This window comes from Tenrec ecaudatus, chromosome 14 (assembly GCF_050624435.1).
Source record: "Tenrec ecaudatus isolate mTenEca1 chromosome 14, mTenEca1.hap1, whole genome shotgun sequence".
NCBI classification, from domain to species: domain Eukaryota; kingdom Metazoa; phylum Chordata; class Mammalia; order Afrosoricida; family Tenrecidae; genus Tenrec; species Tenrec ecaudatus.
Window position 1 is genome coordinate 27731996 of NC_134543.1, and position 27380 is coordinate 27759375.

Sequence of the window (27380 nt, forward strand, 5' to 3'; positions counted from 1 at the left end):
GTTGCCACCCTAGGCTCCTCAGAACATAGGCCAGTAGGTGAGACAAGGCAGGCCAGGGGCTTGGGAGCAGGAGGTCAGGGGCCACCGTGGGCTGGAGACCAGGAGGGAAGCCCAGGCAGCAGGATGGTTTCTTTCTGCCTCCTGCCTAGGCACAGCTGCTAAGGAGGTGGCTTGTCTTGATTCCTTAGACGTGACTTTCCTTCTCTCAGGTGGTGGGTGTGGGTGTGTGTGTGTGTGTGTGTGTGGAGGGGTGGTGTGTGTCCACTTTCTCCAGTTCCCATTAGGGGGATCGCTGACTTGGAGCCCCATATTTCCAAATCCAGCTAACCTTTATTCAGAGGCTCTCTTGGGGCTCCATTCAGTTGGGTTAACAAGTGCCCGGAAAGACTGCCTCCTGTGTAGTTCATGGCACCGGTGGCTCCCACCCCCAAGTCCCTGCTCACCACCCCACTCCTAGAAGTTCTAGCAGACACTTCACAGGGCTGGCTGGAGTCAAGCAGAGTGCCATGTCGTCGCCTGGGTTGCAAGTCTGGGCTTTCCTCCTGCTGAGCCTCAGGAGAGCGGAGAAATGGAGAAAAGGTTAAGGCTGAAAACCCCTGTGGTCAGACACTTCCCTGAGGGCTGCGTTTTGGTCTTACAGTGTGGGAAGAGCCGGAGAACCTTGGGAGGAAGGGAGGAGGCTGGGGTTGGAAAAGCAAGGGGTTTTCCAAAGCCACCCCTCCAGCACCCAAGTCCCCTGTTGCTATGGCTTCCTGAGACAAGCTCATCTCCCAGAGAGTACTCACCCTCTAGCTCTCCTTTGTTCCTGGTGGACTAGGATAGAAAGAGCAGGGCTCTGGCATGTTCCGGGCAGCAGACCGGCCCCCAGGAGACTTAGCTACTGTGTGGGAGCAAAGGAGCTCACATTGCTTGATGGCAGATGGGCACGTCGCTCTGGCTTCGTTCATTAGAACCGAGTGGGAACCGAGGAGGACTCTGATCATGATCCCAGGGGAATGCCTGGTCCCTGGCCTCAGGGTCCCCCTTGCTTTAGGCCAGGATCTTCCCCGGTCCTGAAGAACCCAAAGGAAGGGAGACACACAGGCTTGTATGAGTGATGTCTGCCCAGCCCACACCACCAGAGCCGGAGACTTTATTGAGGGATAAGATGAAGTGAGAGGGGAGGGACAATACTGATAGGGGAACAGAACAACAATCTAGAAGTCTAATACAACATGGTTGCCAAACACAGCACAGGGAGGGGCTGTCCATCCCTCCCCCCCCCCCAACCCGCCCAGGGCCGGCACCCCCAGGGGTCTTCTCTCATCAGACTCAAAGAGAACACTCAAGACAGGAGCACCAACAGTGGGTGAAGGGTCAATACTGATGGCCGGGCCACTAGCACTGTGGCCGTCGTGCCCAGCCTGGGGAAGCAGCTTGCCACCACAGCCTCACATTCCTGCAGGGCATGGATGCCAGCCCTTCATACTGGCTTCCCAGCTGGGGACCAGGGAAGCAGGAATTTCCCCAAACTTGAGCTCTGGCATGAGCTCATGTCACCAGGCTGTTGGATGGTGGACCCCAGCGTGCACATCCAAGCCCTGGAGAAATGGTGTGGGACGGCTTGGGAACGCAGCTGTAGCTCAGGGAGAGAGCCATCTGGCGTCCACGCTCAACCAGCCGGAGGTAGACCGAGGCCCGGGCTGGCCGGCAGCTCCAGCTGAAAGGAGTAAGGCATGGTGTGCCCCCGAGAGGGTGGAAAACAGAGATGGATGAATGTCTCGGCTTTCTTCTCAAGGACCAGGCTCCGTGGTCTCCCATGCTCTCAGCTTATCTGTGCAGCCCCGGGCTGGGTGCTGCTGCTGGCCCCTCTGGCCCTGCCCTGGCAAGCACGGGGTGTCTGGCACACGGGTGAGGGGGAATGAGTATGTGGGAGGGAAGGCCCTTTGTCCAGCTTCCCAGCATTCTCACCCCAGCTCCAAGCACGAGCCGAGCATCTGGGAACCCTGGGCAGCTTTACCAAGCAGCTTTCTTGGACCCTGTCTGCATGTTTTAACTCCAAGCTGGAAGGCAGACCTGAGTCAGGGAGCTGGGGTCGCAGCCCTGACCCTCAGAGGAAGTGAGATGAGGTGATGCGAAGGATAGTGAGTGACTAAGGCCCCGAAGTCCCTGCCTCTCTGCCTCCCTAAGACACCTGCAGCCAGGCCAGCCCCAGGGAGCAGAGCCTGTGTAAACACACCGGGAAGTGAGGAAGGTTGCTACATATGAAAACGTTGGAAAATAAGTTAAAGAGCACCGCTGGGCCCTGTGGGAATCTCCACAGACCCAAGGTCTTGGCTCGGGGGTGGGGATGGGGAGCTCTGAGGGCAGGGGGACCGGGCTTTGGGAACAGAACTGCTGGTGGGGCCTGTCTTTTTAGGGTCTGGGCTCAGGGGCAGCTCCCTGACCTGAACTCCCAGTTTCCGCTCAGCTCCCTTCCCACGAGTCGTGTCCTACCCTCCTGGAGGGCCCAAAGGCAGCTGAGGGACCACTCTGCCTCCCATTCGAGGTACCAGCCAGTCACCCACTCTGTGCTGGCCCCAGGGACTTCTCCCAGCACACACCCGCTCCATTCCAGAGGTTGCAAACTGGTGTGTTTGTGTGTGTGTGTGCGCGTGCGCGCGCCAGCCAGTACTGGGTTTGAGCATGTTTTGAATTGATTGCCAACTTGGAAAAGTCAGGAGAATTCACATCAAAGTTGAGAGTTTGCCTTCCAAAGCGTCAGGTGATGGAGCGAGGCAGGGCCTCACTATGAGAAGAGCTCAGTAGCAGTGGGACCCTCTTCCCTATGCCAGTCTCAGTCCTCCCGCACCAAGCCCTCCTCTTGGTCGTCAGAGCCTGGCCTTGGCCAACCTCCCCAGAGGGCACTTTCCTTTCAGCCCCAATCTTAGACTCCTCTCTCACCCTGACAGATGGCCCTGGGTGAGTCTAAGCAGCTCAGTGCAAACCCAATGTCATCCCATCCAGCCACTCTCCCAGAGCTTGAATCCTCTATACAGCTTCCTGACAAGGAGCCATCTAGTCTTTACTTGATTACCTCCTGTAGCAGGGAACTCACCACCCTCCAAGCAACCTGATCCTAAACTTTTCCCCCAACCCTTTCTGACATACACGGTACCCCCTACCCCTGCTAGCTCTCAGGGTCTGTCCCACAGGCTCTTCCTTCCCACAGGAGTCTGGGCCTGCAGGCAGGCTGTGCCTGACTCCAGCCATTCAGGTTCCGGGGCCTAGACCAGATGCTTCATGCGACAGGTTGGCACACCACTGGGGAACCAAGCCGGCTGCTGACTGAGGAGGCTGATCTTGCAATTTCATCAGCCTGCTAGCCAGGGAAGCAGCAGCATCTCTGGCCTGAGCCCCACCCACCCTAGTTCCTGCTGCCACACCCCGTCTGCTCACTGTCCCCTCCCATAGTCAGGGCAACCCCAGTGCAGCGTGGGGTTCCTCTGTGAAGTCTGGGCCCTTTGGCTCAGCTGCATGCAGAACTGGGTTTGAGCAAGAAAAGGCAGCGGGAGCGCTGGGCTCTGGGGACATCTTCAGCCTGTGGCCCTACCATGGGGCAGAACCAGTAAGCAGTGCTGAGACCAGCATTGCTGTGTGTAGGGCCGGTAGGTGGGTGGTGCTTGGGATTCTTTGGGACTGGGGCTCCCATGCCTGGGGCAGATGTGGCCCCCAACCGAGCTCTGATTTAGAGGTAATGCAGCATTTTCCTGAAGATTCCTACCCTGTTTCCCTTTCCCTAGATCAAGATTCTGCCAAGATAGGCAGACGGAAGGAACACACGCATGCTGCCTCCCCACCCCACCTGACCCCACTGCAGACCTGGTGTGGCCAGGGCAGGTTCCATTGTGTAAAGCCAAAGATCAGACTGCTGCCCTCGAGTCAACCCTGACCCACAGTGCCCCGACAGGGCACAGCAGAACTATCCCAGTGGGTGTTGAGGCCTGTACCCCTTAAGGAAACTGAGAGCCACATCTTTCTCCCAAAGAGCAACTCTGGTGGCTAGCAGCCCAGTGCTTAACTCACAGTGCCACCAGGGCCCCTGAATCCCAGAGAGGCCAGGCGCCAGAAGCCCCTCACCCAGTCCGTGCGTGCACACAGAGCGGCCAAACACTGGCCTTGGCCGCTGGCAGACCCACTCATAGTTTTCCCAAATATGCCTCAGCTAGGGCACAAACAACTCCAAATAAAATACCGACCCCCTGTGGGTCCAAAGTTAGGGGTGTGGTCAGTAAGCCAGGGAGCAGTGTGAGCAGCAGCTGAGCCGGAGCACCGACTACCTGACACACCCCTCCTAGCCCTCGGCCCTGTCCCGCTTCCCCATGAATGAGGCTGGTCCGGCTGGCTGGTGAGTCCAGGCCCCCAGGAGCAGGGGAACCGCCGCGGCCTCACACCCGGATCTGGTACCCATTGAGGTCTGGCATGGCTTTGGGCTCAGGTGGCTTCTTCTCCCCAGAAGGCCTGCGGGAAGGGAGAGCAGAGGGACAAGGTGAGGGAGGAGGGAGAAGTGGATTCCCGACCCAGGGAGCAGCAGGGAAGGAGTGGCAGGATGTCCCGGGCATCTAACCCTCTCACTCGCTCCCTTACTGCCTCTTGTGCTCCGTGAGCAGCCAGCTCATCTGGTAGGCTTGGCCAATACCAGCTCCCAGAGCAGCCCTCTCCTCTCCACAGGGATCACAGTGAATGTTGCCCGTATGCTGATGCCCTGTAATTCACACTGGGAGACAGCTCCCGGAATGGACGCTGTTCCTAAGCAAGAGCCAGGCTGGGGTATTAGAGACAGAGCCAGAGGCCAGGCCATGGAGTCCACCCCGATTCCTAGTGGCCCCATCAGACATGGGAGAAATGTCATTGTGGGGGTTCTGGACTATTTATGGGAGTAGAAAGCACTTGCCTCTCTTCTGAGGAGTGGCTGGTGGTTTTGAACTGCCGACCTTGTGGTTAGTAGCTCAACATGTAACCAAATAGCTACCAGATCTCCTCTAGATCCAAGCAAAAGTGAGTCCTGGGGTGAGCCATGATTCCCAGCGATGGCCCCTCCCCCAGAGTCCATGCTGCCTTATGCCTGGCCTCTTCTGTGGGCCCTGCTAGACCACTACTGAGGGCACACCCCAAGTTCTTCCTGTGCACAGGACTGCTCGGCTGCGGGAAGATGGCCAAACGGGAAGCCATCCTGTGCACCATGGCGCACAGAGACAAGGGTCTTGATAATGGGAGGAGGAGGCCCCTTCTTCAGCCCACCCAGGCAGGGCCCAGCCCCGTACCGTCTTTCCCCTCGGCTATTCCTGCGATGCGGGCTGGACTGGCTCCGCTGGGGGGAACTCACATCCTTCTTCCGGTCCTTGGTGGGCGAGGGAGGCCCCGCCCCTTTGCCAATCTTGGAGGAAGAAATGAAAGGGTACCCTTAGGGCTGCCCTGGAGCCCAGCCTGCCCTGCAGGCGGCCATAACAGCCCAGGCCAGGGCTCCTGAGCAGGGGGGCTGAGCCCCACAGGGCTCTGGGGGGACCAGGGGGAGTGGACGGAAGCCACTGTGTCTTCAGAGCCTATGAAAGGGACCCAGAGAACTGGTCTGTTGACCCAGGCTGGGCGTACACTGGTGTCTGGAATCCGACCCACCTAGGGGGGACTCTGACTATTGGAGACAAACCCAGCTCAGACCAGGATTCACAACTCTGCTTCAGAGACAAATGAAAAAACCCAGGGAAGCATCCTCTAAGTTCCATAGCAAGCGGAGTGGAGGTCCTGGATCTGGGGTTTCAGAAGAGGGTGTCGCAGCTGAGGGTGTGGAGGGAGTGGCTTGTAAGCTGTTAGGAAGGCGGCCCCTGATGGCGGATGGGAATGCTGCCTGGTCCTGGGCCATCCAGATGGGAGATGGGATGAGGCTGAGGAGCGGGGGTCGGGGATAGGGTGATGGGGGTAGGGTTAGAGGGCAAGGAACCGGCAAGCACAAGGGGAGTCTGAGGTACTGAGTAAGTTGGGAGTCACAGTGCTAATGACCAGGCAGGTGAGTCCAACCAGTTCTGTATGAGCTAATGTAATAGCCAGGGTGAGGGTAGCCCAGAGGCGAGGCAAGGAGGACCAGCTTGGGAGCCTTCGAGAGCAGCCCCTGGAAAGGCCTGGGATGCCTGCTTCTGCCCTGGGGGAACGTCCTCTGTCCCCACAGGGTCATGGCCTGTGGACTGGCCAATCATCTTAGACCCTAATGTCACCTTGTGACACACCGAGCCTCCCTTGCAGGACTCCTCCTCCCACGGCTGTGTGGAGGTCTCCTACCCTGAAAAGGAGTGTGCACCACTGCCCAGGGCTGTCTGGGGTTCTGTATGTGTTGGTGGCCACAGTGGAGGTGCCAGGCTTCCTGGCAGGGCCACAGTCACAGGGCAGCAGGGCCAAAGGGAAAGACCCAGATGTGACCCAATGCAGGGCCGGGGGTGGGGGTGCCAACCGGGGGCAAGGGCTGCCTCCTGACTTCCCTCCCCCGCAGGGAGACGCCTGCTGATGTAGGGGTGCGGGAGGAGGAACTGCCAGGGCCTGACCTCCCCTTTGCTCTGACCTCATCCTTCACCAGGGTGGGGTGGGGAAAAGAAGGACAAAAGGGGAGATGGAGGCCACCCCCTTGGCCTCCCCACTTCCTCCCTGTGCCCTCTCCTGAGAGACCATGCGTCCCACCAAGGGGTCTAGAGGATTGTGTCACTGCCCTTCCCAGGCCTGAGAGAACTTCCACCCCCACTCCATGACCCGCCCCCCCCCCCCCAGTTCACCTGCTTCCTCCCTGGCCAGCCCACCTTCAGGGCTGCACCCTCTGACACTGTGTTATTCCAACTCAGAGGGACCCTCTGGAGGGTTTCCAAGGTTGTACATCTTTATGGGAGCAGTGACCTCATCTTCCTCCTGGGGTGCTGTGGCAGGTTTTGAACCACCACCTTGTGGTTAGCAGCCCCTTTGAACAGCGGCCGCAGGCCTCCTGGAGCAGAAGCTGAGAGGGAGCTGGACCCGAACCAACATTGTTGCTGCCCCAGGGCGGCTAACTATGTGATCCTGGTGCACACCCCGCCCGACCTTCCTCCACCTACTCGCTCCCCAAGGCCATTGGGAGCAGACAGAAGCCCACCCACCACCTCCTTGCTGGCAGGCCAGTCGGTGGCCACTGACCTTGAGGCGCATGTCGCGGGCATGGCGCTCTAGCTCCTTGCGGAAGTCGTCGCGGCCCAGCCGCTCCACGTCCAGCACCGAGTGCTTCCACTCGATCTGCTCCACGCTGTGCGGGTCGTGGGACACGTACTGGCCCAGCTTCACCTTCTGGAGCACGTGCCAACAGCGGCCATAGGCGGCCTCGAAGTCCAGCACCAGCTCGCTGAGCGTGCGGAAGGCAGGCGCCTTGTACATCAGGTCCTCGCGCCGGCTCATGCCCAGCGCCCCGTAGCGGCCCCCCAAGTTCACCCCCAGCACGATGTGCCGAAAATAGTTCCCTGAGAAGTAGGTCTTGAAGCTAATGGGGAAGCGTTCCAGGGTGGGCATGCTGTTGGTGAGGTAACTGGCCATGCGGCCTGAGCTAAGGAAACAGCCAGGGTGCAGACAAACCCTGATCGCCACCCACCACAGCAGAGGCGCCCAAGCACTGCTTGACCGCCAGCCAATCAGAAGCTGGCGTGGCACCCCCTCCCCCACCCCGTGTCCTTTCTGGGGCTCATCTCCACAGCGACCCTATAGGCCATGGGAGAGGTTTCTGAGGCTGTAAATAGATACAATAGCAGAAAAGCCTCATGTGTCTCCTGCGGAAGTGCCTGGTGGATTCAAACTGCAGACCTTGTGGTTGGCAGCCCAATGTGTAACTTGCTCCTTTGGGTTCCAGGAGGTGCTCAGTGAGCCACGATGGGCCACGGGCATTGCTACGGGAACAAAGCTCTTTGCTGCAGGACCCACAATCGCCTGCAGAGCTTTCCGGAAACCCTTGTGGCTGAGAGCACAATGAAGGGACCCACCCCTCATCCCTGCCTCTCCTCTACCCCTTCACTCTCCCTCTCTCACCCAGTTCTCCTCACCCCTCCATTCAGACACATCCTCTCAGGTTTCTTTCTTGTTCACACCTACACCCCCTCACATATGCACATACAGTGTTGCTCTCTCCCTTTCCCTCCCCCCTCCCCCCACACTCACCGCCCACTGCCTTTCAAATCAAGTCTAGGCGCCCTCCCTGGGGCATCAGTTCTCCATGCCAGCCTCGTGGACCGCTCACCTGCCCGCTGAGATTTTTCACTCACTGGCCCCCTGCCTGTACCATACACCACTCCGCCCCCCTCCACCTGCCCCCTGCCCCGCCTGCAGCATCTCCTGCTGGAGCTCACTGCCATCGGCACATCCTCCTCTAGAGCAAGTCTGTCCTGTCCACTCCTGCGAGGCACTCACCACAAGCTGCCTCTGTTCACTCTCTGCCCCTTTCACCAGAACGGAAGCTCCCCAAGGACAGGGACGCCCTTCTCCTTGCTGGGTTCTGTCTAGCGCAGAGCCAGGTGTATCAGCCAAACAAAACCAAAAGCAAGCCAGCTGCCGGCCACTTGATACCTACTCTTAGCTCCCTTACACAGTCCCAGAGGCTGTCAAGCCCGAGTGGGGTCGTGGGTCCTCAGGCTGTTTATGGCTCTCAAAATCAATCGCTGCCAGCTAAGGGCACGGCCTCACGAAAGAGGAGCCATTCCAGGCACTGCACTGGGGGGAGCTCTTCAAAGGTCTCACCAGCATGGCCCGTGAATGACATCATAAATCTCCAAATAGCCCTCCGCAGACAAAAAAGGTATCCCCTCTCCCGCTGAAAGGCTTGATAGGAGCAGACAGCCTCGTCTTGCTCCAGGGAAGCAGTTAGCTTGAACTACCAACCTTGCAGTCAGCACCTCCATTTGTAACTCACTAGGGCCCCAGGACTCCTTTAGGCCCATGAGAGTGACTCCAGTCCCCGGAAAACACAGCACACTGGGAAAACAGGGTCAGCAAAAGCAAAAAGAGAAATATGATGGACCACGTGACGACTGTGCGGGTGGCACAGGGCTGGGCAGGCAGTGCTGTGTGCTGCTGTGCAGCGGGCAGTTATGGGTCCGAACCGACTTGGCGGCATCTGGCTGCAGCAGTACTGACCTAAGAAAGCCCCTCCTTGAACTCGTGGCAAGGAGGAGACAAGTACATCAGCCGTGCACACACACCTTGCCCCAGCCACTGTGCCAGGCACTTGTCATGCCCGCCGCCTCATGTCACTGTCCTCACCACTTGGGGAGCCAGGCACTGCTATTATCCCCATCCCATCAGCAGGGGAGGAAATGGGAGCTCAGGGGTAGGCTGTTTGGGATCACAAGGTCAGGGGCAGAACCAGGGTCCACGTCCAGGTCACCCTGTCCTGGCGTCTGTGCTCTGCCACCCCACCATGCCCCATCCCTGAGCCAATTCCCTGAGATCCCACCACCAACTCCTGGACCCCTCAAACATCCCACCACCAACTCCTGGACCCCTCCCTCCTCGCCAGTGCCTGCCGAGATGCCTATGGTACAACTCCACCCACCCTGCTGAGGGCGGTGGGGGCCAAATGGGGGTTGCCCTCATTACTTCCTGTCTACCAAACCACCAGGAATTCCCTGATGGACTTCTGGAGAGAAGAGAGCAAGTCCACTGCTTCAGGAATGGCTGGAAACCACCCACCCCTCAATGCTGGCATGAGGAGTCCAGTGGGAGACGCTGGCCACAGCCTGGTAGCCTCATGGTCGTCCCAGCAAAGACCGCTGGCACCAGGGAAGAGCTTGTGGGGCCCCTCCAGAAACAGGCCGGTACCCTGGTAGGTAACGTTTCTGTGGGCAGACGGAGTTCTTGGGACCCTCTAGGGAAGGGGGTGTCTGCAGCCTGTTTTTACCAACGTAAGGCCCTCGTGAACCCTGCGTGGTGCAAATGGTAAACATGCGAAGCTGCTTACCAAAAGGCGAAAGCCCACTTGGAAGTGCATTGGAAGAAAGGCTTCCCAAAGTGCAATCACTGGACATTTTACAGAGCTCAGTTTACCCAGACATGAGGGTCGTTATGCATTGCAATCGACTGCAGCGTTTGCTGTCCTTCCCATGGAGTTACGGGCTCAGAGCACCGCCTCCTGGGGGCTGTGTGGCCATTGTTGGCCATCACCTTCTCTCTGGACCATCTCAGGGAATTGGCTCCTTATGCCATTAGGTGTCCCCTCCCTTTCCCGGGGCCTTGTGCAATCCACACTCAACAGTGAGCCTGGGCTTCCACCAGAAGGTAATACAGGCGTGGGGGGGTGATGCGGGGGGTGGGCCCTGGGCGGGGGTGGGGGGGGCAGAGAATCAAGGTTGACCTCCAGCTGGCGACTGGGGAAGCTACGTTAGGAACCTGGGGGCTCAATAATCCTTCTGTCTACAGTTGTATCTATGCTTCATGTTTCCCAGAATAGGAAGCTGTTTAAGTCAGGCTCAGGTCACAGGGACCCTGCCAGGTCAGGGCAGAACTGCTTCCTGGATTTTCTGAGGCTGTACATCTTAAAGGAGCAGCTGCCTCCTCTTTCTCCTGAAGGCCGGCTGGTAGGTTCCAATGGCCGACCTCTGGGTTAACAGGCCAATGCTTAACCCACGGTGCCACCAGTTTCCTTCAAGGCACAGGGAAGGCAGAGGAGGGGCCTCACTGCACCCCTGCCACACAAGTCCCCACCACTATGATGAGGACCATCCAAGGAAGGTGCTAGGAAGTCCCCCTGGGGCCCCAGCTGTTGCCCCAGCTCTGCACTTCCTCCAGGGTGACCAGAAACCCTGTTTGCTCCTGTGTCACAGGCCCCATCTTCACCACTCATCAGCATTGCCTGGAAACACCTCATTTGAACCTCCACACTGTATGCCAGAGGTTTTGTCATGGGGATGGCCAGCAGCCACTGGGAGGCAGTGAGCCCCATCTGGGCCTTGGGGAACAGGGTCACTGTGTCCACGTGAGTCACAGAGGGGCGGCTCGCTCCACTTCCACCTGCTGCCCTTGGGGCCCAGTGGTTGACTGTGTAGTTGGGAGAGCTTGGCACTCCACCAGCCTCTGGCAGAGGACGAAGCAGGGGCCCAGGAGCTGGGTGTCCCATCCTCACACAGCCCCCCCACCCAAGGCAAGGAAGGATACATTCCCAGGATCACAGCTTCCAGGCATTTGATTGGCAGGGCCTCTTTGGTCATTTCCTTGGCCAGGTCCATCAGCCTGTGGGAAAGGGAGGCGTGAGTCCAGAGGATGGCACCCTGTGCCCCTGCTGGTGGGCAGGGCTCGAACAAAGGGGCAGGAAGACAGAAACCCTCCTTCTAAGCTGCCTCAGCTCAGCCCAGCACCTCCCCGCTTCACCCACCCAGAGTCAGAGAGGCAGGAATCCAGGCAGTCCCTGTTGATAGGGCCAGAGGCCCATTCACCCCACTTCCTTCCTCCCACTTCTTCCTGCCTAGACTCCAGCTCCAGGGACCTGGGGACAGGGGGGCGGGAATCCTGAATGGGGAACTGAGACAGCCTGGGTGATGGTAGTGGGGGAGGGCTGTGGAGGGTGCCATCCCCGACCATGACCATGGCTCCTCCGGAGGGCTTGTAATTGATTGTGACTGCTCCCCAGAGGCCGCTGGCTGCCAGACCTGGACGTGGATCTCAGGCACACAGCCACCCACTCACAACTCCCCAGCTTGTTCCTGAACTTGGAATCCAGGCCGTTTCAGGACAGGCTATCGTTCCTCGTGAGAGCTGGCCCTCGGGCCTGGGAATTTCTCGCCTGGCTCAGGACAAGTCTGGCCCGCCACCTCCGTGGCTGCTCAGCAGCCTCAAGCCACAAGGGCAGAACACTGCGGGGACTTGGGGAGGGGCACCTGGCTAATTTGTTGGGGAGACCAGTGCCTGGAGAAGGACATTGTGGCTGGGAAAGTTGTGTGGGCGGGCAGAGAAAAAGAGGAAGGCCCTTCATGAGGTGGCTTGTCACCGTGGTTGCAACAATGGGCTCAGGCATAGAACAGCTGGGAGGATGGTGCAGGTCCGAGCAGTGTTCCGCGCTGTTGTGCACGGGGTCGCTAAACCTAACACCAACTGGCTAATTTAGCTAATTAACTGTGTTCATAAGGAAACAAACCCAGAACCGACCCATTGCCCAGCAAGCTGCTCATGTCACAATACTTTCTGAACTTGGGGGTGGGGGGGTGGGGGGGCTTCAGACCCTGGACAGCAGCTTTGGGTGGAGACCCCAGGCCAAGGTAACTGTAAAGCTCCTCCCCTAAACTGGGCAGGAAGTCCTCCAAGTGAGTGCGCCCAGCAGGGTGCAACGCTTTCCCAGGAGTCCCTGCCTAGATGGATGGACAGTGACAGGTGGCCGCCAGGGAGACTAAGAGGAGGGGGAAGGAGCACACCTCTGTTGGGAAGAGAAAGACGCCAGGCCCATAGATAGGCTGACTAGCTGGGGTGACCATCACACCAAGCAGGCAGGGGCAGCCTCCCCGCCCAGCACCCTCCCACTTGATTTGGGTGTCCCAGATTCCTTCTCTCAACGTTGCCCAACTGAATGCGTCATCTCAGCCAGCTTGCCAGCTTCATGGCATCGTCCGGGCACCCCACTTACCCGGTCAGAGGCCTGCTCTTCTTAATTTCAAAGAACTGTGTCCCTGTGTGATTGTACCTGCAGGGCTGGTTAAGGGTTTCCTAGCTTTGTCCGAAAGACACTTGTCCTATGGCTCCCACTGCCCAGCACCCCCAGGGCCCATGTTGGGCAACATGCTGGGCCCTCCAGAGACAATCCCCTCCCCCTCCCTGTTCCACACTCTTGGCACTGGCACAGGGATGGACAGGACCCACCGTCCTGTAATCAGCCTGGAAACCCCTCACCAGTCATTTTCTACTCCTCCAGACCCAGGCCCGGTCGCACCCACCCTGGCCTCAGCTGCAGCCAGGGAGAGCCACTGTACCCACCGCTGCACGCAGGGGCCAGGGAGAGGTTCCCTGGGGGGCGGGGAGAGAGAGAGAGAGTCTGTCTGTCTGTCTGTCTGGAGCCCTGAGGAGCCCAGCTCTTCCTGGACTGTGCTGCTAAGGAAGAAAAAGGGAAAGACAATTCCACAATGTTACCTTCTGGGACAGAAGGCTTTTTCTCCTGCATTTTGTCCCTGCCTTTAACCCGTTTTCTGACAGTCCCCTCTGCGGTGGTGGCTCTGCCTGCTGTGGAGGGAGCAGTCTGGCAGGCTGATTTAGAACAGGCTGTCGCCCGCCAGTCAAGGCCTCTTCCTCCCATCTGGGCAGGATGGAGGAGGAAGCAGAAGGCAGTGGGGCTGCCACAGGAGTGGGCGAAACGCTCCTTAGACCAGCAGTTCTCAACCCTGTGGGTCGTGACCCCTTTGGGGATTAAACAACCCTTTCACAGGGGTCACCCAATTCATAACAGTAGCAAATTCCAGTGATGAAGTAGCAACCCAAATAATTTTATGATTGGGGGACACCACAACATGAGAAACTGCATTAAAGGGTCCCGGCATTAGGAAGGTTAAGAAGCACTGCCTTAGACAAATCCCTGGGATTCCCAGCAGGACCTGGGCAGGGCCTGCCTTCCCCATAGTGACCCCTGGAGCTGGGACCCTGGAGGATACTGCAGCTCCCGGATGTAGCGCTGCACGGCCTCCAGGCGCTCAGAGATGGGCGTGGAAGACTGGAACGTAGGCACACTTGGTATGGCGATCTGTGGACAAGGGAGAAAGAGCCCTGGGTCACAGAGGTGGCTAACCTCGGTCTCCCCACCCCAACACACCTAGAAGACAATGGTCCTGCAGTGGGGCTCTGTACATAGAGACTCCTCACATCAGGCCCTGGCGCAGCCCCCTCCCCAGAATGCTCCTGACCCCTTGCAGGTGACAAGTCAATCCCGACTCACAGCGACCCTATAGGACAGAGCAGAACCGCTCCACAGGCTTTCCAAGGCCTTTGTGACGCTGTTGGGTGGATTTTTAACCTCAAGTTTGGTGGTTCATTCCTAGGGAGAAAGTTGATGCTCTCTGCTCCCATAAAGACAAACATACCCAGAATGCCCTGTATGGGGGCACCCTGGGTGGTAATTGATTTGCTGGCAGGGGGTCTAAGAAATCTTCCCAGAGCAGATGGCTGTATTTCCTCCTGAGGAGCAGCTGCTGGGTTTGAACTATGATCCATCCATTAGCAGCAAGTGCCCTGACCTCTGCGCCTTCCCAGCATGCCCCGTTTGGAGTTTGTGCTTTCTGACTGTATGCTTCCTTAATTCTTTTATGGAAAACACAGGGTGTCTCCCTGGCTGTTTGGAATTTAAATACTCGTTAACCTCCAGGTCATATCAGCATTACAGTCACTTGGTTTGGAGTTCATTGGGGTTCAAGAACCTCCTGGGGCCCTGGTCGGGGGGGGGGGGGGGTGTCAGCATCCAGGAAGTGTGTCCCGTCAGCATGGTGCCGTCCATCACAGGGACACCGGCACACTTTGGTCTTTCAGTGCTCCAACTGACGGGCCAAGGACTGAGTCAGTGGTACTGGCCACAGGGACGATCTGGGTGGGGACAGGTCTTTCTGGGCCTCCTGGCTCCGGCCCAGCCCCTTTGACTGGTTTCAGATAGGCACAAATCCAAAATCGAGACCCACTGCCGTGAAGCCAAGTGCAACTCACAGCGACGCGACAGGACAGAGCAGAGCTATTTCTGTGGGCTTCAGAGGTGGACGATCTTTCTGAGTGCAGAGAGCCTCTGTTTGATTTTGAGGAGCAGCTGGTGAGTTTGAACCAATGACCTGGGGGTTAGCAACCCGATGCCTAGCACCCCAGGATTCTCCTACAGCCAGGTCCACCTCAAGGCAGAGTGAGTCCTGGACAGTCCTCCCTGCCACAGCAGGAGAGGCGGGACTTTCCAGCCCCTGCCCGCCTGATGGGAAGGGAAGGGGTGAGTCAGGAAGGCAGGTGGCCCTGATGGCTGGGAACCCACAGCTGTGGGCTGGTGAGCCAGCCAGGAGTGAGTCAGGTTCAGTCATCAACACCGTGCCCACCCCCTGCCCCAAGGCTGCCCCTCAGCAGCCAGACAGGGTCCCTTCCCTAGTCCTCAGGCTCCCCTCTTCAGCTGGTGGGGCAGCTGTAGAGTGCATGAGAGGAGAGAGATGCATCCAGGGCTACAGAAGTCTTCAGGGCAAGAAGCAGACTTCCAGAGACAAGGCCCAGATGTCTGGGCGCCTCCTTGGTCACTGCGAGGTGGCCTCTCAGCTCTTCACACAAGTGTTGGGGTGTCCCACCAGGCTGCCCAGATCACAGGGAACCCAGCCAGCTGGGCTACTGAGTGCCCACCTCAAGGGCAGGGGCCATGTTCCAGGAGGGAGGGCTGGGCGCGGGGCATGGAGGACCAGGCAGGCTCCATCCCTCTGGCGACTTGTCCTTGGTGCCCATGCTGAGCCCTGGCCCCCGCCTAGCCAACGAAGTCCTGTGGCCACAATGGCTGGGGCGCTGACAAAGAGGGGAGCGGCAGACCCATTATTATGGTCACTGGGGCTGAGATGCAGAGAGACGGGCTTGCATAGACTTCCTCTCTCTCCCTCACCATCTGAGTCCCTCCTGATCTAGGCAGGCCAGGCCAGGCCAGCAGCTTCCTTCCCCCTCCCCTTCCCCCCCCCCCTCCCCCCCCCCCCCCCCCCCGCAGCCCTGAGGGCTCCCAACAGCTGACATCTCTGCTTGAGACAGCAATTTCCCCTTTTGCAAAACTCCCACTCCCGAACTGGGCGCCACCACTTAAGGTCACCAGAGGGTCAGATCCCAGGGACAGGTGTAGGGGGGCTCCCTCCTCTTCCTGCCTGACTACCCTGTGCCCATGGCTCCGGAGTCCTCCCAGGGCCTGGCCTGGCCTTTCCCCTACTGGAGGGAGGGAGTAGCATGAAAGGACTTATTTTACAACTTCCTATAAAGAGCATCACCGTCCAGTCAGTGACCTGTCCTCTGCTGGGGGCCCCGGAGAGGTGGGTCACCCCCACTTCTCAAGTGACCCTGGGCAGGTGGGTCACCCCACCTTCTCAAGTGAGGAGATCCAGCGAACCCTCCGAGCTTCGAATAAAATCTCTTAAGTATATACTCCCTCTGGAAAGGGGCACGCAAGGAGGGGCCTGGCACCCCAGTGGCTAAGCTTCCCCAGAGCGAGCTATGGGTCAGGCCTGGCCAGGGGCTGCCAACACCTTTCCTGCAGACGAGGACCCGGGAAAGCCTGCTCTGGGACAGGACAGTGTTCTACAGCCTCCCCCACCCCCAGGCTGAGCTGGAAAACGTCTTGGCGATCTTTGAGGGTGTCGTTCATTTCAGCCCATCAGAGAGGGCACCTCACCCTCACACAAACCACACAATTCCACCCAGCCCACACACAAACCACCCAGCGTTGTCCCCTGGGGACCCAGGGCCCTGAGTTTGCCTCCATCCTCTGACACAGAGCCAGGGAGTCTTTCCTCACTGCTGCCAGGGTAGAGGGGCGCCCCGGTGGCATGCAGGGCTCAGCGTGGGGCAGCTAACAACAAAAAAAAAAAAATCGGCAGTTCAAACCCTCCAGTTGAAGATTTGAAGCCTTGGAAATCCCAAGAAGCAGCTCTCCTCTGTCTGAGCGGGACTGTCGGTCAGAATGAACGGCACAGCTATGGCGTTCCTTTTAGGGGCGGCTCAATGGCAGAGTAAGTGGGGTATAGCGTGTGTGGTAGGGAGGAGGGGAGGGGGTTGATGTCTTTTCTCAGATCTCTCTCGGTGCTGTCCGTTCCTTGTTGCCCAAGGCTGTGCTCGCCAGGGTCTCCGGACTGCTCTTTCCAGTAGGTCTCCAGGCCTTGCTTCTGAGTTGCCTCTGGGGGTACGCAAACCTCCCACCTCCTGGCTGGTAGGTGAGCATGTTAATTGTTTGCACAGCCCAGGGACACGCAGCCCGTTGGACTCTGCAGCCCTCCAGGACAGGGCAGAACTGGCCCGCTGGGTTTCCAATGTCGTCATTTTCACAGAAGCAGGCTGCCCCCTCTTTGTGGTGGGTTCACACCTCCGACTTTTCTGTTAGCAGTCCACTGTTCCACCAGGGCTCCTGTGCACGTTCCCGGGGCTCCTGAAAGTCCGTTTCCATCACGACATTCTCACCGGAGGGCCTGGGCCGGGTGGGAGGAGTGGCATGTGTGGAAAGAAGCAACACGGCTCAGAATTGACCAGAGGCGAGCACTGCCTCTCAGCATCTCCATCGGTGTACAGTTACGAGGTGGCCTTCGACTGCTACCCTGTCCTACAGGGTCACCAAGGGTTGGTTTCAACTTGATGGCAGTGAGTTTTTGTTTTGTTTGCCCATTTGCTCAGTGGGTACTTTAGTCAAGCTCCTTAATTTCTCGGAGGCTCAGATGTCTCATGTGTAACTTGGGCACAATAACACACCTAGCCTCCTTGAGTCAATGCTGAAGCTGGGGCCTGTGAGCAGGGCCTGGCACCTGGCCAAGGCACTGGCTGCTAACCTCAGGCCATTGGTTCAGATCCACAAGCTGCTCCGAGAGGGCAAGAGGAGGTGGTCTGCTCCTGTCGAGGCAGTCTAGGAAACCCTGTGCAGGTTTGCTGTAAGTGGGCACTGGCTCGGCAGTAGTAGGGTTAGTGTCAGTATTAGGATGATGCGTGCCAAAGACACTGGGCAGCAGAGGCTGCCCCCAGCGGTGTGACCTTTTGGTGCAGTCGAAATCTGAATTCTGCTGGAGCTTGGTGGCCAGAGCCACAGTGGGAAGATCGTCAGCAGCTGGGCCCGGGGTAAGCCTCGGGGCAGTGAGCTGGACTTCCACCATCACAGCACCCATGTTTTCAAGCTTACCAACGGTCACGAAGCTGTCGGAGAGCCGGCAACGCTCCATTCTGTTGTGCATACAGTCACCATGATCGGAGCCTACTCACGACAACCGACAATGAGCTTTCAGAGGTGGTGGCAGCTTGAAGTCTTGAGGAGAGACCTTTACCACACTGCGGAAACTTCCTGTTCAGGAGCCTTTAGAAGCGGCTGTGCCCTTTTGGTTGGTTTTGTGCCTTTAAAGAACATTTCTTCGGAGAGTAGCGCGGCTCGCTGCAATCTGGTTTCATTTGCAGCTCACCAGTTCCACCTGCTCATTCATTCTCTCTATCATCCCTCTGGTACAACCAAGGAAACTGAGGCACGCGGCGGCTTCCTGCCTGGCTCACAGCGTTAAGTGAAGACAGTGGGTTTGGCCCCAGGTCCCCCTCCTCTCCTTTTCTCACACTGCTATTCAAGGGTTTCCAGGCCCCCTCTCTGCAGGGGCAGAGCAGGCTGGGAGTCAGTGGTGGGGATGGTGGTAACCGGCAGGGGGTGGGGGCAGGTAGGAGGATGGGGCAGTGGAGAGCACTTCTCAGCCCCAATGACAGCTGCCATGTGGGACCCCAGATTCCCTGTTTCCAGACCTCATTTTCAGCAAAGATGCCATCAGTCTGGACCTTTCCAAGGGATCTTCTGATTTTAAACTTGGGCTCAAATGGTCTTTTGAAACGATCCCAACAAAACATATCTTTGGGCCAGCTGGGTGGGAGTCAGCATCGGCCACGTAGGAGAGGGAGAATCCAGTGGCCAGTCCACTCTTGCTAGCATGATGCTCACAATCCCACCCCCACCCCCACACTGGGGAGAGAGGGGGATAGAGGACTTTCCCAAACCTCTCACAAAATTCCTCCCACCTGCCATCTGGCTAGCTAGCCAGTCACAACCCCACCCACCCTGTGCCCAGGCAATTGCTGCTTTTTGCTGTGGTGGCATCTTTCCTACCCCGAGGACCAAAGGCTGGGGCATGACGTTACAGACCAGCCATTCCTGAGCTTGTTGGTGGTTCAGTCCTCAGCAGGGGTGGCGGCTCTGCAGAGAACCATGCACAGCCCCCTCTGGCCTGACGTTGACCTAAACACGCTGCCTGAAAGGAGCCCAGGCAGTGCAGTTGGCTGGTGACTGAATGGTGGGCAGTTCAAATCTACCACCCATTCCTGGAGAGGACAATGTATGGAGCTGTCTGTTCTGCGTTGGCCACAGCCTGGGAAACCTTACAGGTGATTTTACTCCGTCTGATGGGGTCACGGCGTTGGAATCCACTAGAAGGCAGTGGGTTTGGGGTGTTGTTTTTCAGATGGCTGAAGCACCTTTCCCAGCCGTCTGCTTCACCCCCAACTGGCCTTCCTGGGACACGGGTTTCCGTGACTTGAGTGACAGCTCCCCTCCCGTCCTGAGAAGGACCTGAGGAAAGGTCTTGAACGTTGAAGAGCAAGAACTGGTTGAGACTTTACAGTTTGTCAAACTGGGGTCTTTCATTTAAGCGTCACCGCTATCGAGCTCATCATGCAGAAGAGAAACGTGTGGTTCCGGAGGTTTATGGGCAGGCAAGGGTGCGGTACTTGGGTTCGAATCCTTGGCCCACAAGACTTCCTCTTGCAGAAGTTGGCCCCAGGGAAGAACCAACTGGACCCCAACTGTTGTGTGTGCGGTTTACCGCAGTCTTCATGGTAAGCATAGAATACTGCAAACAGTGTCCAATCTCGGAGGATTCACTAAATAAACAAGGAATCGCTCTCGGGGGTGAGGGTGCAGCCATCCGAAGCCAAGCCACACTGCGTTTCCCCTGGAAATATTAGGCGGGGGCTCCACCTTCAACCTCTGAATGCCCTTTTCCCAGAAGGCGTTTTTTGATGGCTCTCCTGGTCACTGCTCCACACAGAACAGGACAGGACACTTGTCCCCTAAGTGGGATCTTGCGCCAACCCCCCCCCCCTCCACCCCCACCTTCCTTGTAGGCAGAATTTCAGGGACCACTGTGGAAAGGACCACGCATTGGAGATTTCAGCCTCTGCCTTCAGGAGGTCACTCTAGCTTAAACTGGGAGGTCTTTCCAAAGTGTTAAGCGTATCCTTGCAGATGACCTCGTCCAGCCCAGAAAGTCTCAAACTCCCTTTCATGGGGCCAGCACACACAAGAGGCTGTTCTGTGCCAGGAACACAGGAGACTGTGGGGAGACAAAGATGAATGTGACTCGGCCTTCGGGGGTCACACAGCAGCTGGATGGCTGGCGCCAAGGAGGTCCAGGCACACAGAAACACTGTTCCCCTGGACTCCTCGCCTCACCGCCCTGAGGCCAGCAAAGCAGAGCCGCTGGAGCCAGGAGGCCTGGGATTATGTCCCAGCTCCGGCACTTACATGCCAAGGGATTTTGAGTTCCTGTCCAAGTTCTCACCTTTCACATCTGCCAAATGGGCACCCAAACCACTCACTCCACAAGGCTGATGGGAGAAGCCAATGAGATAATGTGTGGCTATTTGGAAGTATGCATCCTCTTTTAAGTGCATTGGGCACCGGGCTGCTATCCTCAAGGTCAGCGATTCAAATCTACCAACAGATCAGTGGGAGATTAAAGGAAGCTTTCTATTTCTATAAGGTGTCCTGGTGGTATAGTGGTTACACATTGTACTGTGATCCTCATGGATAACAGTTCTAAACCACCACCATCTCCCAGGGACAAAAAGTGAGATTTCTATTCCTGTAAACAGTTGCAGTCTCTGAAACCCTTGGGGTGGGGTTGGGGTGGGGATTGGTCCCAAAGTGAGATTCCCTAAAGAGTTACAGTTTTGGAAACCCACAGGGGCAATTCCACCCTGTCTATAGGGTCTCTATGAGTCAGAATTGACTCCATGGCAGTGAGTTTGTGTTGACTCCATGGCAGTGAGTTTGTTTGTTTTGTTTTGTCTTGTTATCGAGTCCTTGTGTCAATTCTGACTCACACCAACCCTGTAAAGCAGAGCAGCGCTGCTCCCTAGGCATTCTGGATGGTTTCTCTGGGAGAAGCGCCCATCTAACTCAACCCACCCACCCACTCTCCACCAGTTCTCGGGCTTTACAGGGTCTTTCAGCAAATCCTATGACAAGACATTGGAGTGCATTCCTTAATCTGCTGTCCCCTCCACACCACATGGGCCTTTAATGGTGGGCTTTGGGGGCCACCATTAAAGTACACGAGAAGACCCCCAAGGGGAGTTGGAAGAAAGTTCTTCAGTGACCCCCCTCCCTCGTCTATTTTAAATCTCACCACATGTCCTTGGCCCATTGCCCCACTTGTGGGGGAAACGTGGCTTCTCTCTCCCAAGGACAAAGGTCAGTAAAATTCTGGCGCCTGCCCTCCCCCCGCACCCCACCACACCCCACAGACACCCCTCACCTTGGGCAGGTCTGTGGCTCCGCGGATCCGCTGCGCCACCTTCTCTCCATCGGGGTGGATCTTGGCCACGTGCTTCCACATCCTTTCCCAGGTGGCCTCGTCCACAGGTAGCCCTCCCCGGTTGACAAAGAAGGGGACACCCCCATCTCGAAGGTCCTCCTCCCCTTCATCTTCAGGCTCATCTCTCTGGGCTGAGGCCCCTTCGCTGGTCGCCAAACGCCGGATCCCGGAGGGGGCGGCAGCGGCAGTGGGAGCAGCCCCGCTGCTGCCGGCCCCGACTACCTTCTTTCCCACCGGCATCCCCAAATCCTTGGCTCACAAAAGGCAGCCCCGACCCGGCAGCAGCAACAACACGTGGCCAAACAGAGTGCGAGGCGCCTTTAAGAAACCAGGGCGTGGCTCGAGTACAATAAAACACTACTGAAAAAGATGGAAAACTGTGCTGGTCTTGAAGTGGGGGCGCCCAGAGGGCCGGGGGTCCGGGGTTAGTCCGAGAGGCCTGGCTCCGTTTGGAACGTGGAATAGCGAGAGCACACCCCGACTTGGCAGGTTCCCGGAGCACTCCGTTTGCAGCGAGAACAATGACTGGCAGGAGTCCCGGCGGACTGAGAGGAGAAAAGTCAAGGGAAACTGAGGCCTGGCCGCCGCTACAGAGAAAGGGTCCAGGGGCGGGCGCCCCGGGTCCCAGATGCCCAGGAGAGAGTCCGCTGTTAAACACACAAGCGGTCACACTCGCGCGCGCCGCCGAGGGACCCGGGCGTCAGCTCCGAGCCGCGGCCCCCGGGCAGGCGGGCGGCGCTGGGCGACGATTTCTGGGTAGCGACGGGTCCCAAGCCGAGGCTGGGGGCTGCAGGGGCGCAGGGAGCGGCGCGCGCCGACGCGCACATCCCCCGCCCGGGCCAGCTCCGCGCACAAAGTGGCTTTGTCTCGGCCCCGGGCCCCGGCCCCCAGCAGCAGCGGAGCCCCCTGCAGGGCCAAGGGTGGGGCGGGGAGGCCAGGCTGGGCGCGCCTCTCAGAGGGTGGAACTCGCGCACCCGGCGCCGCGTCCCGCCAGTCGGGCCATCGCGGGGCGCGCGTCCCGCTCGGGAGCCCGGGGCTCAGCGGGCGCGGTCCAGGCGGCGCGCGGCGACCAGGCTGAGGTCACCGAGCGGCGGGCTCTGGCCGCGGGGGCGCCGCCCCGGATACCGGCTACAGCCTGGGCGGCGGCGCGGCCGAAGGATGCTCTGCGCTGGGCGCTCCCGCGGCCGGGCCCCGGGGCGGAGGAGGCGCCGCGGGGGAGCAGGGCCAGCCGGGACCATGCAGCGGAGGCCAGGTGACAAAGCCTGGCGAGCGCGGGCTACGCTACTCCCGGGAGCGCAGAGCTCACGCGCAGGTCACGGTCCCGGACTCAGTGACGCGCGGGCCGCCGCTGCCCTCGCTGGCCCCCGGGGCCTTGCAGCCGGCGGTGTCCCCTGCCCGCCCACCGCCCACCCGGGGCGACTCCGGCCCGAGTCGCGCATGCGCCTGGTCCCCCCCTTAAAGGGACAGCGCCTTCCCTCCTGGTCCGCCACCTCCCGCAGCCATCCTCCCGCCCAAGGGATCTCTAGGGTGCGGCGGCCTCAACTCGCTCCTGGGACACCGATGGACACGTGCGAGGGGCGCGCACCCCACTGAGGTCCCGTGCAGAAGGACTGCTGGCGGGGACTTACTAAAGGAGTGCCTCCCAGGCCCCCTCAGTGTGGAAGTGAGAGCCATCAGACTCTAGACCGGGCTCAACTTTCTTTGCTTCGCTGGGCGCAGCGGGTTACTTCCCCCAAAGTAACTCAGTTTTCCCATCTGTCGGTTGAGTCCAGCTGACAGAAATTTCTCCAGCTGGAATGTCCCTTCAGTCAGGGGTTGGAGGATGGTAAATCCGAGGGTTAAAGTTATCCCATTTCTCATGGATGCTCTACACCTGTTGGTTCACACCAGTGACCACCCGCCACTCCAACCCCCACCAGCTCTGAGAGCCCCACAACTGCTGCGGACTGGGCCAGAGAGATGCTGTCCTCTAGGGGCGTGGGACCCAGAAAAACTCACTGCTATAGAGTTCATTCCGACGCAGCGAGTCTACAGGACAGGGTAGAGCTGCCCCGTGAGTTTGATAATTCTTTATGGTAATAGAATGTTCCATCTTTCTACCGCAAAATGGCTGGTGGTTTTGAACTGCTGACTTTGAGGTTAACAGCCTAACGCATAACACTATGCCACCAGGGCTCCTGTAGAACTCGGAGTTAGACAAAAAAGTACAACTAATTGTGCACACCCCCTGGACTGAGGATAAGCAGCGTGCCCCTCCCTCTTCTCTCACTGCCCTGAGCTGTCACAAGTGGAAAAGGCATCAACAGTGCGTAGAAACCTGGAATTTCGTGAAAAATTTACAGTCGTGTGTGTGTGTGTGTGTGTGTGTGTGTGGTGTATATGTCCATGCGCAGCACACTCTCTTCAAATTTCTTCGCTTGCTTCCTCCCACAGGCAGTCAGTGTGAATAGAAGTCTCCCAGGGCAGGAGGCAGTGAAGGAGGATCCCTGGTCCCAGCCTGCAGACTGGATGCCTGAGGTCTGTGGTCACTGTCTTTCCCCCGATCTCCTTCCTCAGGACCGGAGGAGAGGAGGCCTGCAAGTGGCTTCCCAGATGTTCCTTAAAGTTGTCCCTAGTTCTGATCTTTCGGGGTCCCCTGAGCTCCATTAACAGCATCTGTGCCTCCGGGCTAGAAGCCAAGGATGATCAATGACTAGGGTCCAAGGACCCTGAGAAAGTTAGTGACTAGGCACATTCCTAGACACACGGAAGTAAGACTCCACACATGTACAAAGGAAAGGGCCCACGTCTACAGCCCCTTTATCACATAGAGGGCAAAACCAAGCCTTGGGGAATGACTGCCCAAGATCTCCCCATGGGTGGCAGAGCCGGAACTCGGCTCTTCATGGGCTATCTTCTACCATGGGGCCTTCATGGGCTAGCTTCTACCCAGGGCTCTTCATGGGCTAGCTTCTACCCGGGGATCTTCATGGACTAGCTTCTACTGTGGGATCTTCATGGGCTAGCTTCTACCCGGGGATCTTCATGGGCTAGCTTCTACCCGGGGATCTTCATGGGCTAGCTTCTACTGTGGGATCTTCATGGGCTAGCTTCTACTGTGGGATCTTCATGAGCTAGCTTCTACCCGGGGATCTTCATGGGCTAGCTTCTACCCTGCCACATTATTCAGCTGCTTCCTTCCCTCTGAGCCCCCAGACAAAGAGAACTCCAACTAGCCAGTCCCACTGTGCTCTAAGGTTCTCTCCCACAGAAATGTCGAGATAATAAATGATCACTGTGGTGTGAAGGCAGTAAGTTTTGAGGCAATGTGTTATGTGGCATTGAATTGTCAATGCTATGAATTTCTAAAGTGAAAAAATAATTAAATAGAGTTGGGGGGCATTTATCCTAGCTTTCAACCAGAGAGTACTTATGTGCTGGCAGCAAGATGAGGCCTTCTACTCCTGTCAGAGTGAGGGTCTGTGAGCCCCACAGACGCGGTGCTACTCTCTCCCAAGGGCCACCGAGTCCCAGTCCACTGGATGCAGTCAGGGTTTGTTTGTGGGTTTTTGTTAGGTGGGAAGGACTAGGTGTCAGGAATAAGAGGTACACAGAGAGATCAGAAAAGGTGGGAGCTGGAAAGGAATGTGTCTGACTCAGTCTCGTGTTAACCGAAACTCCGAAGCCCAGTGCCTTGCTTGGTGTTGTCCAGCTTAGAAGCTGAAGCCACTTCTTGGGTTCCTCCTTCCCCAGAAAACCCCACCTTAGACCGACGCTTCCACCACTCCTCTTTGGCCCAACATTTCCAAGCCCAGTCTCCCCTTGGTTTTGTTCACAGACCCTCTAGTCCAGAGGTTGCTGCTCTTAGGTCCCATCTGGTCGGTTCTGACTCAGAAGTTACCCCATGTGCAGCAGATCGAGGCTGGGCTGCTCCTGGACTGTCCTTGCCGTTGTCCTTATGTGTGAGCTCTTTGTGGTAGCTACTGTGTCGATCCATCTTGTCAAGGGTCTTCCTCTTGACCTTGTACTTCAGGGCATGTTTACTTCTCACTTCACAGATGAAGACACGACACAACTCGAGCACCTAGTGCAGGGTGCCTCGACACCAGGGGCTTGATGACAAGGAGAGCCATGATAACGATGCCTGCCTCATCATATCGTTGCCTCATCTATCGCTGTTATTGTCACACTCTGGACCGAAAGTTCTGGAAGCAAACACTTCGTTTCTTAGGAACTGACCATTGTCATCAATCTGTTCCAACTCACTCTCCAGCCTTGTGCCATTCAAGGGCAGGCAAACCCCAGAGGCACGTCTGACTGGTGTAAAGGAGGTGCAGGCACCTTCCTTAGCAGCCCCGCTGAGGCTGCAGGCAGCAAGGGTGGGAGAGCTGACCCTATAGGAAAACGGGTGCTGTAAGAGCGACGTGGAGGTCTCTGTGTGTTTGTAGAAATCAGACACCGTGTCTGCTCTCCAGCGTGACACCACAATCTAATGCGGCTACTGAAATTCAGCCTTAATTCACATGAAATACGATGAAGAAGTCAGTCCCTCAAGAAGTCAGTCCCTCAGCTGCACAAGGCACATTGTAAGGGCTTGGTAGCCACAGGTGGCTCGTGGTTACTGTCTTAAAGGATGCAGGGTCTAGAACATTCCCGACACTCCAGACATCTCTACAGGACAGCTTCCCCCTATTATTCTTAACTAGAATTCAAGACCTTTTCTTCTCTGATCCTCACGAAGGATAACTATAGAAACAGCCGAGAAGAAGGTGAGTCTGCCTTCATTCATGTAGTCATTCAATCAGCTCATCATCCATCTAGTTAACAAACGTGTGTGAATCATGTAACCCTATGCCAGTTGCAGGCACCGGGGCACCTGAGAGGGACTGGGCAGAGCTGGGCCAGAGGTTCTCACATGGGACTCTCTGGCGTCTTCACAGTGCCGAGGTCCCTGGCCGATGCAAATCACTGGCAGTGAGCTCCTAATTGAAAAACAGGAGTTCACAGTCACTCAGTGGCTCCATGGAAGAAAGGTCTGGCCATCTGCTTTCATAAAGCCGACAGCCCTATGGAATCACTGGACTCTGGAACACACGGAGTGCCTGTGAGTTGGGGTGGACTGGGCAGCAATGGGTTTGCGTGTTAGGGGTTTACATTCCCGGTCTGTGGTAGTTACACAATCTGTTGTCAATTTGAGCATTAAGAGCGAAGAGCCAAGGGCTCAAGTCGAAAGAACATGTTTTGAGAATGATGATGACAACAAATGTAAAAATGCGCTTGACATAATGGATGGATGTATGGATTGTGATAAGAGTTGTCAGAGCCCCCAATAAAATGATTAATTAAGAAAAAAAAGAGTGGAAGGGTGTTTGGTCTGTCAATCAGGTTGCAGCTTGATGACCTCATTTGGAGGTTCAAAGGACAAAAACAGCTCGGTGAGGGCAGGAGACAGACTCAGTCCCTGAGAGACACTCTACTGACAAGACACTATGTCGATAGAGCCGGCGCCATGGGGGCTGGAGGAGCCATGTGGGAGACCCCTGCCGGCGCTGAGATGCTTCTACTGCCACTGGACCCATAAGACTTTGCATTTGGCTTAATTACATGTGTTGCAGTCCTGAAGAGGAATTTATAGGTTGGTATCAGACTTATGGACTTGATCTGGTCTGGGATGTTTTCTCAATATTCAATTGCTTTTGTATATAAATCTCTTTCATTCTACACATACGAGTGTCCCTAACTTCAGCAAAGATTGACAGAGTTGGTTTGCAGTGGGACTTGTGGGGGCGGGACTGAGAATCCTCTTCTAGAAGAGCCCTCCAGGAAATGCTCCTGAGCAATGGGATTATCAGTCTAGTCTGAACCCCAGGGGTGTAGTGATTAAGTGTTTGGCTGATAACCAAAAGTTTGGTGGTTTGAACCCATCAGCTGTTGGGCAGGAGAATATTACAGCTGCGGCCGTGAAAATTATAGCCTTGGAAACTGGGCGGGGGCGGAGGGCAGGTCTGCCGTGTCCATTAGGGTGAATTAGAGTTGGCGTCATGTCCACGGCAAAGGGTGAGAAGTCTGTTCTGCCCGGTGCAGTGATTTCCACTCCAGTTCTCTCTCGGC

General features: G+C 57.4%; 1 protein-coding gene across 1 annotated transcript; it reads right to left on the reverse strand.

Moving 5' to 3' along the window:
* Nucleotides 1–1085: 1085 nt before the first annotated feature.
* Nucleotides 1086–22689, reverse strand: VASH1 (vasohibin 1). The gene is made up of 7 exons (XM_075530552.1): nucleotides 21231–22689; nucleotides 13635–13723; nucleotides 12620–12676; nucleotides 11161–11235; nucleotides 7168–7549; nucleotides 5283–5395; nucleotides 1086–4479 (listed from the first exon to the last, which is right to left on the reverse strand). The coding sequence occupies exons 1-7, from the start codon at nucleotides 21528–21530 to the stop codon at nucleotides 4407–4409; spliced, it is 1089 nt and encodes a 362-aa protein (XP_075386667.1). The 5' UTR covers nucleotides 21531–22689; the 3' UTR covers nucleotides 1086–4406.
* Nucleotides 22690–27380: the final 4691 nt, after the last annotated feature.

Excerpts from the sequence above, each read along its gene's own strand:
- VASH1 (XM_075530552.1), bottom strand. The coding sequence starts at position 21,530 with ATGCCGGTGGGAAAGAAGGTAGTCGGGGCCGGCAGCAGCGGGGCTGCT. Across the intron at positions 7,550-11,160 it reads GAAGCTGTGATCCTGGGAAT|TTACCTCACCAACAGCATGC; the intron begins GTATCCTTCCTT and ends CCGCATGGCCAG. Across the intron at positions 4,480-5,282 it reads AATAGCCGAGGGGAAAGACG|GCCTTCTGGGGAGAAGAAGC; the intron begins GTACGGGGCTGG and ends CCCTTCCCGCAG.